Source organism: Echiichthys vipera (genome assembly GCF_963691815.1).
Source record: "Echiichthys vipera genome assembly, chromosome: 1".
Classification (NCBI taxonomy): Eukaryota; Metazoa; Chordata; class Actinopteri; order Perciformes; family Trachinidae; genus Echiichthys; species Echiichthys vipera.
The window spans coordinates 773,564-786,316 of NC_139826.1; the positions used below are offsets into that span (position 1 = coordinate 773,564).

Sequence of the window (12,753 nt, forward strand, 5' to 3'; positions counted from 1 at the left end):
TTTCAGGGTTATAGTTCATGACCCGTAGGGTCACCCAGGAAGTTTATGACATTCTGATATATTATATATTTCAACACACTCTAAAGATTTCAGACGTACAACATGTTCTATGTAATATTAAGAATTCTACTTGTGAAATCGAATTCTAAATACTTCTGTTATGCATGATTGTAAAAGTAATTTTGAAATGCTATCACTGGGTTAAAATTATTACAATTAGTTATTACCGTTTGATTCCCCATTTTTCCAGGTTGCTGGCCCTATTCCTCCACCAAGTTGGCTTCATTGCTCTTCACATGTTTCTCCTGGTTTAAATATTTTAACTATCAATATTTTGCTTGTATACATTCTGTTCTCTTTGTAGGATCACATGAAAATAATATGGTCTTGCAAGTATATGAATCCCACTTTTGATGAGTAAGACAAAGATCAGGGTCAGCTCCATTACTCTACAGGCCAGCCCCATCTTTGCTTTAAAATTGAATCAGCAATCATATGTAATATGTCTCGTATTTGATTTTTTAATAGGCTTTTAATTTGAAACTGCACATCAGAATGTCTTGAAACTGCCTGGGTAATCCTGGGGGGTCATGAACTATAACCCTGAAGTGGAATTAGTCAGTGATAACTGGGCGTTTCCTTTTAAAATGAATCCAAAATCATGTGTAATATGATTCATATTTGAATTTCTAATAGGCTTTTAATTTGAAACTACAAATCAGAATGTCTTGAAACTTCCTGAGTGGCCCTAGGGGGTCATGAACTATAAGCTTGAAGTGTAATTAGTCTGTTATAACAGAGCGTTTCAGAAAAAAATTGAAAATTGATTCAGAAATCATATGTCATATGTCTCATATTTGAATTTGTAATGGGCTTTTACTGTGAAACTGCACATCAGACTATCTAGAAACTTCCTGGGTAATGAACTTTAACCCTGAAGAGAAATTATTCTGTGATAACAGGGCGTTATCCAAAATCATATATAATATGTCTTTTTTCAATTTCTAGTAGGCTTTTACTTTGACTCTGCACATCAGAATGTCTAGAAACTTCCGGAGTGACCATGGGGGGTCGTGAACTTTAACCCTGAAGTGGAATTAATCTGTGATAACAGTACGTTTCCTTTTAAATTGAACGTAATACTTCTCATAATTAAAACAATTGATGGGCTTTTACTTTGAAACTGGACATCAGAATGTCTTGAAACTTCCAATGCTATGCTTCGTCCATCTCCTTTTCAGGCCAGGTGTGTTGTTCTTTTCTAGCGGTGTTGTCGCTGTGTTGGAATGTTGGTGTCTGTAGTTTGTATTTGTCTGATTGCTGTGGTCTGGTGTAAAATAAACCTTAAAACATAAAAGCCCACGTAATATGTGTCATATTTGAATTTCTAGTAGACTTTTATTTTGAAACTGGACACCAGAATGTCTTAAAACTTCCTGTGTGACACGATGGGGTTGTGTTCATGTCTATGGTTGTGTTATATAACCCTGATTTTGGATTAGTGTCTGGAAACAGAGCATTGTTCAAAATTGCAATAAAGTTGATAGGCATTGGCTTACGTTTGTCATTTAGTTGGGATTTTATTTTGAAAGTAGGCCTACACAAAGTCCGTACATTTCCTTCGACGGTATTTTATTTTAGTGACCGTCTTTCGGTATGTACCCGAGGAATACTTTTATTTTGAAACCAGTTCTTAGACACTATTACCGTAATGGCTATTATATACACGTACAGCAAAAACCTGGGTCGGCTGGCTTGACCACAGTCCACCCCCGGCCTCTAACCCCCGCAGTGACACACAAAAACAACATTGCTGCAGGGAGAGGAGAGACACGGACCCATAGACTGTATACCGAACTGTTCTCCAAGCAACATGCATGGGAATGAATTAGGCCGACCAGATATTTCTCCTTTTTCCCCGATGGTCTGAATAAGTGCCTAAATTGGTCGCTAGTAGCTTTTTATAAATACCAAGAAGGTCACAAAAAGTAGCGAGACAGTGCCCGCCTGTGAGTGCTTTGGTACGGGGAAGGGGCTCCCGGCAGCACCCTCTGCTCGTTGAGGACACTAACTGCAGAGTGATTGTTGCATCAGAGTCCAAAACAGCACAAACGTCTCCAATAACACCAGAAACAGTCACTCATTTATCTCTAGGATGGAGGAGGATTTGGGAAGTCCCCAGATTTGGAGAGAAACTCTCCGCTGTTCGGATTCTCTAAGGCGTCTCCCCGTCTCTTCTTCTCCGTTGTTGGTGTATTTATGTGGCAGATAAAGCGCCACATCCAGATCTGATATGTATATTACGGCATTTTAGTCGGTTTCACTGGTTTCGTGTGGATGCAAATACTTCTTGAGCCGTGTCCGTGTGGACAGGAAACGACGGAGCGAAAATAAAGTCGTTTTACATAGCGTGGACGTAACCTGAGTGTGAAGACCCTGTTATCTACCATTTTCCTCAAGGACCTTGAATGCAACACACCAGCAGAAGGTTTCTCCCTGCGCATGCTCGCAACCCTAGCTTTATAAGTACACTGTAATGTGACTGAGTGAGTAACGTTAGTGTTTCTAAAAGGTGCGTTGCCATCTAGCCCATATCTGGCCACATCGGCCTGTGACTGTACTTGGAGTTAATCACTTGTCCATGTGTCGCAGAGAGAGGTTGTAGCTACCTACAGCTGGAAGAAACGGACTATGTCGGTTAATAAAACAAAGAAAGTCAAAATGGCTACTAAATCTTGTCCTGAATGTGACCAACAGGTGAGAAAAATACCTATTTCAGTTTTCAATGTACTATCAAGTGTGTTGCTAACAGCCATGTCATGATACATGAGGCTGGGGCAGTGTCGTGCTTTCATATGGAAATGGTTTAGCGGCAGCCCCACTGACTGCACACTGTAGCCTACCGTAAACCATCAACTGCTGTCCCTGTGTCGGGCAATAATGGTCGGAGAGCCATAGTCTCAAAAGCTCAATAAAATGGGTTGAACCTGACATGGTCTGCCATACTTTTTGTTTTTTTCTGTTAACTTTGATCCTAAGGACCAATAATTGGAGGGTCTGCTCTGCCGGAAATATCTCGAAACAAATTGTGGCCATTTTAGTATGCAACCATTATTTTTTACCAGCAAAATGTGAAAAGTCATTTTCTTCCCCCGCAGATCGTCAGTGGGTTGGGTAGGCTGTCAGTAATTGCATTCCAGATCCACAGAGCACATGTGATGACAACATCCACGGAAAAATAACTCTTAAAACACGTTTCTACATGATTTGGCATCAATTTAATGCTATCAAATTCGGTTTTTGGCTAGTTAGCTTTGTCTCGTCCCCCCCCCCCCCATATTTTCATCTTTCCTTCACTGCCAATCAACTATTCCCACAAGTTATGACTTCAATATGCCATTCGTTTCGCCAACAGTATACTCATTCCATAGAAGAAATGATAAAAATCCAACCAAAATCAATGGATCTGTGATGATTTTACTACTAGCTGGCGATCAACACAATTTGAACTTCAATAGAATTTTAGGGGCACGGGGCAAACACCCCATTTTTGAAAAACTGGCAGGGAGTGTTGTAAAAGGTTGTTTAACTAAAATGATATCTAAGATCTTCCGGGTCTAAACCCGAGTGGACCACCTGGTCTACTAGCTGCTGGAAAGCTACAGCAAAGCAAATTGGAACCTCGGTTTAAGCGAGGCCTTGCAGGTCAATTGGGGATTTTTTATTAACTTTTAGATATCATTAGGAAACTTTGCAAGTTGATTTATGACATTAAAGTGTAATCCATGGTCTGTTTTGGCAATTACATACATCAAATGAGCCATCGAGACAGTTTTTTCCCATGTATAAACTATTAATAGAGAAATCTGGGAAAGTCACTAACAGTTGCTAACAGCTGGACGTGGCAAACACATTAGCTTGGGGCATTGCAGTGAAGGCATCCAAAGGTCTTTTTTAACCCCTAATACCGCTCACAAAAACACCAAACTTCTGCAGCGGAATGAGAAAAGTCCCTACACTTAAAGCGAAGCACCAACAACGTTGTTAGTGAACCCAGAGTTTATTTAAAGAGTGTTTTAAAGACTTACCCACTGGCCCCTGTACAAGCTCCTCTCATAGTAAAGTCTATTCAAGTGGATTTAGTAAATGCAATCCAAAAGGAAGGAGCCCATTGGTGTTTTATTCCAGCAAAACTTTGGGGTTTGTGGCAGTTTGGTGAAATATATAATTTTATGCCGGAATTACACTTTAAAACATCTATTTTTTGTATTACAGTTAGGGATGCAAATAATTAATCGATTAATGATTAATTGTCGATAAGAAATTACTCGATTAAAATGAATTTATTGCGTTTTAAACTCGTAAATCCCCACCAGTCCACATGAGGGCGCGCTTGAAGCCAGGCGTACTTGACGCACACACGGGAACACAAGCGAAGCAGTTCTGACGACAACAACAAGACAAACGAGAAGCGGTACACTGACAGGATGAAGAGGACAAAACGGAGAGCAGAATGGAGCCACTTTAAGACTTGAGCTCCCTCAGTTTCATTAACATCAGGCTACAAGTCTTAGTCACAGTGCACCCGACAGACCTGATGCCTCTGTATGTGACAGCAGAAATTTACTGAACCAAAATAGTTTTCATGTCGGCTCTATGGGAAGAAATCAACAGTGTTTAACTGATTCATTGACTTGAATTGAGCAGGTGATACACAGATTGATCTGATCAGTCAATGTAGATACGGTTCATATGTTTGAAACACATAAACAGACTGATCTGATCAGTCAATGTAGATACGTTGTATTGTATTGTATTCTTCTATTCAGGAATTATTTTTTTTATGCTGCTGCTATTAATGTTTCCAATGTTGCAGATGAGAGAATGCCCAATTTATTTTCATGTTAAGTAGCCTGTGTAATATTTTGACATTTTCTATTCAGCATATGTTCAAGTGAGTGATTAAGGAATATGATTTGTATTTTTTCTCTATATCATAAGGAAGATAGCATTTTATGTTACGTCTAGACCTTTTCAATTTGTAAACATAAACATTCTAAATTTGTCCATCTTATCTTATCTCCGCCACCCATCAGGTGTAATAGAGGGGATGATGGCACTTTCTCCATACAGTCTATGGTGTACACAACTGTCTTGTCTGGACTGCGCTAATCCAGCTCGTCCGCTACTTTAACTGCAATAAAACCTTAAATTATGAAACATCGTTTTGGCTATAGAGGACATGAATGTAATAAACTAGAAAACTCTGTAGGAAATTTTAACTCTGGGCTTAACTTTTACCTTTTTTTTGTAGTCTTCTATGCTTTTAGTTTAGTTTACATGTACCCAGATCAGGCCCGGAGTGGCTAATCGGGAGGACCGGGAAAATTCCCGGTGGGCCGGTCTGACTTTTGGGCCGCGAGGGCCGGTGTTCAATTATTATTTTTATTTATTTTGTGCCGGTGTTCAGTCATGGCACTGAGTGGAGTGGGTATCACGTGTATGCTGTTACTGCTGTCGCTGGTCATATCAGGGATCTGGCGGTCTGTTAGATCATGCCAATGAAACTGGAACGCGGACGCAGGTTAAGGGCACGCCCACCAACAAGAATCAGACGCAGACGCAGCCTGATATAACGTACGTGTCGTGCACTAGTCCGCACACTTCAGTGGTGTTTGCCCAGCTCCAACCACAGATGTACAAGGAAAATAATAACCCAAAATGGAAAATAGAAAGAGCAAGGGTGGCGCAGAAAAAGCGAGGATTAAAAAGAGAAAAGCCCTGGAGACAGATGCAGCCAAATGTGCAAAAATCGGCAACTCTCCTCTCACACTCGGTGACAGCGCCTGGCAGCGCGCAAATTCTCGGTGACAGCGTCTTATAACGATCATATAATAGTATAATATAATTTTATATATAATATCACGGCCAAAACCTCTGTGCGCCTCCGGATGGCCGTAGCACGAGGAGCTCTCGTAGGGATTGGGCTTCCCGGGGTTTGTTTACCGGCGTTGCTGTGTGGAACCGGTCTTGCGCGTTCCACACAAGACCGGATTTTTTTTTATTACTGGAAAAAAATAATACAAAATAACTCTGTGTTGGCCTCAACCACTGGTAATACCGCATACCGCGGCAACCCTGAATGTTACTAATAATTGGCATAATCATTTCTTTCGGTGTTTCGGTTTTCGGCCTTGGTTTCCTCATTTTCAGTTTCGGCCAAGAATTTTCATTTCGGTGTATCCCTAGTTGTAACATATAGCCTGTCTAACCTAACGTTACATAATTTAAATAATATTATGATGCAACGCCACATAACTGGCCACAAACTTTGATTTGTAGCCCCTCAGATACAAAATGCATCACCAAGCACCAGCCATCAGCCCACAGGTCCAGAGTGTGCAGGTAGGATTGCTCATTAAGTGAATATTATTAGAATTAATATAATGAAGAGTATGGTGTAGACCTAGCCTGGTCCTACCAGACTCGTGCTTCATTTCATTTGCACAGAGAGTCTGGACCTACTCAATTGATAAACGTTAACTCACTTAGAAGGCAGGTGTCTGTTGAAATTTAAAACTATTGGATCTGGCCAGTGCCACTCTGGATCTGCCATAACCAATCGCTAACGTTTGGCCGGGAATCACGTTGCGCGCAGGCTGTAAACAAACCAAACACTGCATGAAGATGTAAACAAGAGCTGATTGGACCCAGATTGCAATTGATGATGATAGAGGATTCAGCACTACAATAATGAAACTGACTTGAATTTTTGACTTGAAAAAGGGGAGATTTGTGACGAGATTTATGAACATTTTTATGATTTAGAGTCAGAGGCAGAGCCAGGAGCCAGTGGTGAGGAAGAAACAGGTGAGCTAGTGTGTGAACAAGCAAGCATCAGTTCCCATAAAACCACTTTCTATGCCCAAATGATAGTAGTGGCCAGTTAAACTTTTGATCATTAGTAATAGTAAGAATTACAGTAGGAATTACAAGGCTTTAGAGAACAGTGCGCTATTGTATGCTTAACATATAAAGTTATAATTACATTATTTTAATATAATAGGTCGTGATCTAAAGTGGGCCGGTCTGAGGTATGAAACTCCAGGGCTGAAAATGAGTCCCACTCCGGCCCTGACCCAGATGTAAGCATGCTATTGTCTAATATCAGCCATTGCTAATAAAAGGTGGGCTAAAAGGCCTGATTGACATTTTCAGTGTAGAAAGCATCTTTATTTGGTGGGGCTTTCTACAGGCATGCTGGTCATGATCTTGTAAAATGTTCTTCCTTTTTAGTTTTCAAGTCAATGTTCTGCAGCCATAGCTTCATTTATGTCTATTTGTATTTGCTACAATTATGTTAATATTATAAAGTTTATTCATACCATTGAAAGTATTTTTTCCTACGTTGAATACATTGTTAAACGTTTGGGTTATCTTCACTTGCTGTCATAATACACTGAAGGGAAGGGAAGGGAAAATATACATGTGAGAAATCTCATGTGAGTATAGCTATATAACTAGGTTCCAAATAAACCATCAAATAGAAAATGAAATTAACATCATACAGTGCATCAACATGTGTAAAGGGAGATGGATTTAAAAAAGCTTGCGAGTAGCTGTGTTCTACATGTTACCAGTACCAGTAAGCCTACATTATTTATCATTTGAGTATCATGCCTTTGTTTTTAGCAGCCCCCCCATCCTCTGTATGACAGTCTACAGACCACCCCGCTATTCCACCTCTTTTAACAGTGAATTCTCAGAGCTACTGTCAATAACACATAGCATGTATAACAGAATACTAATAACCGGTGATTTTAATTTACACATAGATAATTCCTCAGATCCTATGTCGAGAGAATTTTTAAACCTTCTCCATTGCCTTGATTTTAATCAACATGTCACGCAGCCGACCCACAGCAGGGGGCGCACCTTGGACCTGGTCATAACCTATGGCCTGTCCATTGGTGCGCCCTCTGTTGTGGACCTGGCTGTGTCTGACCATTTTTGTGTGTTTTTTACAATCACCAGTTTTAAGCAGCAGGAGGCCCCAGTGAGAACAGTGAGGAAACGCTACCTAACTTCTGAAGTGGCTGCAAATTTTATCCAGATTTTACAGAGCACTCCTGCAGAAATTTTACCAGCACCATGTGATTTTATTGTTGACTATTTTAACCATAAAATAAAATCAACGCTGGACTTGGTGGCTCCACTCTCAATAAAAAGAAATATGACAAGACCGACAGCCCCGTGGAGAAATGCAGAAACTAAAAAACTAAAGAGAGACTGCAGGAGTGCTGAGAGGAGATGGAGAAAAACAAAATTGACAGTTCACTGTGATTTTACGTGAACATCTCAAAACATACAATAACGCAACAGTCAAGAATCTCCCATTTCCATAAACTAATCAACGAACATAAAAACAACCACAAATTCCTCTTCTCCACAATTGACCTTTTAACAAACATAAATTTTAATAGATCCTCCAAAACACCAACTGACGCCCTTTGTGAGGACTTTGCAGACCACTTCAGAAATAAAATCAATGACATCAGATCAAGTCTTTTACCCCAACAGATTTCCAATGTTGACACACCTGGATCATTGATTTTACCCGAGGAAACACTGGAGAGTTTTGCCCTGGTTGATGCGGGGACACTTGGTCGAGTCCTCTCCCAAGTAAAGTCCACAACCTGCCTATTAGATCCGATTCCCACACCGTTTTTCAAAACACTTTGTGGATTCTTTGAGGATCAGCTTTTATACATGATGAATTGCTCTCTTCAGACGGGGGTCTTCCCCGCCTCCTTTAAAACGGCGGTGTTGAAGCCCCTTCTGAAGAAGAGCAATTTAGATCCCAACATCTTTAATAATTATCGGCCTGTATCCAACTTACCGTTTTTAAGTAAAATTTTGGAAAAACTTGTTTTCAATCAAGTAAATGACTTTTTGATTGCAAACAACATTTTTGAGGAGTGTCAGTCTGGTTTCAGGGCGAACCACAGTACAGAGACAGCCCTTTTAAAGATTTTAAACGACATCAGGTGCAACTTGGATAACAATGAACTCACAGTCTTGGTACTACTGGATCTAACCGCCACCTTCGATACAGTAGACCATCACATTTTATTAGATAGACTGAAGAACCTGGTCGGCCTCTCTGGTACTGTTCTTAACTGGTTCATTTCTTACCTCACAGATCGACATCTTCTTTGTAAGTATGGATACATGTTCCTCAGAAACCCACAAAATAAAGTGTGGTGTTCCCCAAGGGTCAATTTTAGGACCAACTCTTTTTAATCTTTACATGCTTCCCCTTGGGGACGTCATCAGGAGGCCCGGCATCAGCTTTCATAATTATGCTGACGATACGCAACTGTATATTGCCGCGTCTCTCGATGACACAGGACCTATTGATGTCCTTTTTAACTGCATTTTAGATATCACGACATGGATGGCAGGAAATTTCCTACAACTCAACCAGGACAAAACAGAGATTTTACTCATTGGTCCTGAGGGCCAGAAAGAGAAACTTTTACCAAAGTTACAGAAATTTAAACTATCACAATCTGTAAAAAATCTGGGTGTGATTTTTGACTCTGAGCTCAGTTTTATTCCACACATTAAAAATATAACAAAAATAGGTTTTTACCACCTTAAGAACATAGCCAGAGTCCGCCCGTTTCTCTCTCAGGGCACGCTCACACTATCCTCCCGGACCGAGACCCGGACTTTAGGGTACTTGTCCCCCCTCCCTCTCCCCCCCGCGCCCCAGCCCCGTTTGTACTCACACTACCTGGGCCTCGGCCAATACTTCTTGCTGTCCATACGCCTTCAAGCCGTAACACGTCACACGCATTGATCGCTTGTGTGTCGCTTTGTTTACAAATCTTTCCATAGACCTCGGAGTTTTTGTGCGTCTTGTCGACTGTTTTTGAATATTTTCATCCGACCAAATCTGCAGTAAACACAACGTGAACCTTTCCCCACCATTGTTGTTGTTGTTAAATGTCCGCGCATGGTCCATCCTTCTATTTTCTATGTCCGAACAGGCGGACATAACGCTACTGCCGTAGGGCTCGTGCGCGTGCACGTGCACACGCTCGTGCTCATACATGTGCAAACGGCTCCGCTAAAGCCCACCTCTTTCAAGCGGGCCGTGGACGGTCCGCTGGCCGCAGTTGAGCGCGGAGCGGGTGCGCTCACACTACTTAAAGGTACTAGACTTTAGCTGAAAAAACGGTTTTGGCCGCGGCCAAAAGGACAGTGTGAGCACGCTGTCAGGCCAGCACGGAGGTGCTGATGCGAGCTTTTATCCCTTGTCGTATAGACTACTGTAATGCCCTGCTCTCTGGACTTCCCAAAAAGAGCATTTCGAATCTACAATTATTACAAAACTCAGCTGCACGAGTGCTGACAAGGACCAGAGGGCGGGAGCACATAACACCAGTTTTAAAGTCACTGCATTGGCTCCCCGTGCGTTTCAGGATTGATTTTAAAGTTCTTTTACCAGTTTTTAAGTGTCTTAACAGTCTTGGGCCCTCTTACCTATCTGATTTGCTTTTACCTTATCGGCCGACGCGGACCCTGAGGTCCTCTGGCACCGGCCTTTTAACCATACCACAGGTTAGTTCAAAAAAGCACAGGGAGGCGGCTTTCAGTTATTATGGGTCCAGACTGTGGAACAGCCTGCCGGAGAGCCTCAGGGTCGCGGAGACTGCTGAGGTTTTTAAAAAGAGGCTTAAGACCCATCTTTTTAACCAGGCTCTTAGTTAATTGATTTATTTTAGGCAGTGCTAATCAGAGCACTTTTTATCCTTTTTTTACTGTTTTAATCTCTGTGTTTTAGCCTTCATGCTTTTATTTATTTTTATGTCCTCATGTCTTGTGCTCTTATGCTTTTATTTTCTATTTCATGTTTTAGCCTCTATGCTTTTATGCTTTTATGTTTTAGTCCCTCGTTTTTAGCCTCCATATTTTAACCCTTTACTGTTTTAGGCAACAGTTCTTAATCTCCAGTGTTTCCTCAGGGGGCCTGCCAGATTGGGAGTTGTCTCTGATCTTGGCCGCGGGGGGTGCTGTCCCGTGGACGGCTCCGGCCCGGGCAGCTAGAGGGCTCTGCACCTCGGTGCGGAGGCTCCTGTCTGCTCGGGTTGAGGTGGTCTCTGTGGTGGTGCTCCCTGGGACCTTGGACTGGGATCTCTCTCGGTGTGATTGGCCCCCCCAAAAGGTAGCTTCCTCTAGACTCCTCTATACCTCAGGTCACGCTGCCCGGCCATGTCTCTGTAGTGACAGCTAGCGTTGGTGTAGGTGTGAGTCTGTGTATCTGTGTGCCTGCATGGCTGTGTGTGTTTATGTGAATGTGTGAATGAATGTATATACATTTGTATGTGTCTCTGTGCATGACTGTGGGATGGTTGGGTTCTTTTAACTTTCTTCTCATGATTTTATGTGATGTTTCTCTTTTTCTGTACATCTCTGTAAGGCACTTTGCGATACTTTTCTGTATGAAAAGCGCCATATAAATAAAGGTTGATTTGATTTGATTTGATTTGATTTGACAGTGTTCAGTTCGTGTGCTATGAAATCTGTGATGTGAGTTGTCAGAGCTGCAGGTTTGCCTCTCAATTCAATTCAAAAAACTTTATTTGTCCCCGGGGGGCAATTCAGGGCACACAGAGCAGCAAATAACGACAGTGCAACTATACAAAAACATTTTAACCTAACAACAAGAATAAAGTGTAAGAGAAGAATAAGTGTCAGGATGTTAGTGTGTTAGTACAGGTATAATAAGTGTCAGGATGTTAGTGTGTTAGTACAGGTTAGATACAGAGAACATCGTCGGCGTGAGATGTAGAAAGACATGCGTGTATCAGATGTAAGCAGACATGTGAACGGGTGTATATGATATAAACATGCAGTAGACTGTTGAAACAGGTATGACAGAACTGTAGTGCAGAAAAGATATAAGTGGACAGTGATCGGATTCAGATGAGGTCAGACATGATACATGTGTGTAATGAGTAGACGTAAACAGAACTATAGTGCAGTAATAGAGTATAAATATAATATATAACTATAAGCTAAATAATAAAGTGATAGTTGTGCATGGCAGGAAAACAGCAGTCTAAGTATATGCCAGCTCTGTGTAACAGATGAATACTGAAGAATAAAGTGACCATAGTGCTATGATGGATACAATATAAGGCCTGATAGACAGAATAAAGTGGAGTAGTGCATTAATACCATAAATTAAAATAACTAACAGAATCAAGTAGACCAGTAAGAACATAGTAACAGAATAAGTCCGGTGTGAACATAATAACAGAATAAATAAGTAAGTGGAGATGTGCAACAGACCGGAGTAACATTATAAACAGAATAAATAAGTGGCGTAGTGCAACAGACCGGAGTAACATTATAAACAGAATAAATAAGTGGCGTAGTGCAACAGACCAGTAACATTATAAACAGAGTGAACAGAATAAAGTGGAATTGTGCATCAAACCAGTAGTTCACAGCTTCGAGGACAGGAGTGGAGGTAGATAGCCAGTTCACGTGTCCGGTAAGTGTCGAGGGGGGGGTGGTGGTGTCCAGGGGGTGAAGGTGTCCTGGGAAGGGGGGGTGATGGTGATGGTGTCCAGGGAGGGTGTCTGGAGAGGGGAGGAGGAGGGTTGATGGGAGGGGTGTCCGGGGTGGAGAGGGGGTGAGGTGTTCAGGGAGGGTGTCTGGAGTGGGGGGTGAAGTGTC

The 12,753-nt window shown here is 41.6% G+C and overlaps 1 protein-coding gene across 1 annotated transcript in view; it reads left to right on the forward strand.

Annotated features, from left to right (window-relative positions):
- The first annotated feature begins 2,549 nt into the window (after positions 1 to 2,549).
- The window catches only part of cUnh16orf87 (chromosome Un C16orf87 homolog), a 36,750-nt gene continuing 26,546 nt past the window's right edge, over positions 2,550 to 12,753 (forward strand). The window contains exon 1 of the mRNA XM_083940478.1: positions 2,550 to 2,757. Coding sequence (XP_083796604.1) covers positions 2,692 to 2,757 — 66 coding nt within the window. The 5' untranslated portion in view covers positions 2,550 to 2,691. The remainder of the gene's footprint in view (positions 2,758 to 12,753) is intronic.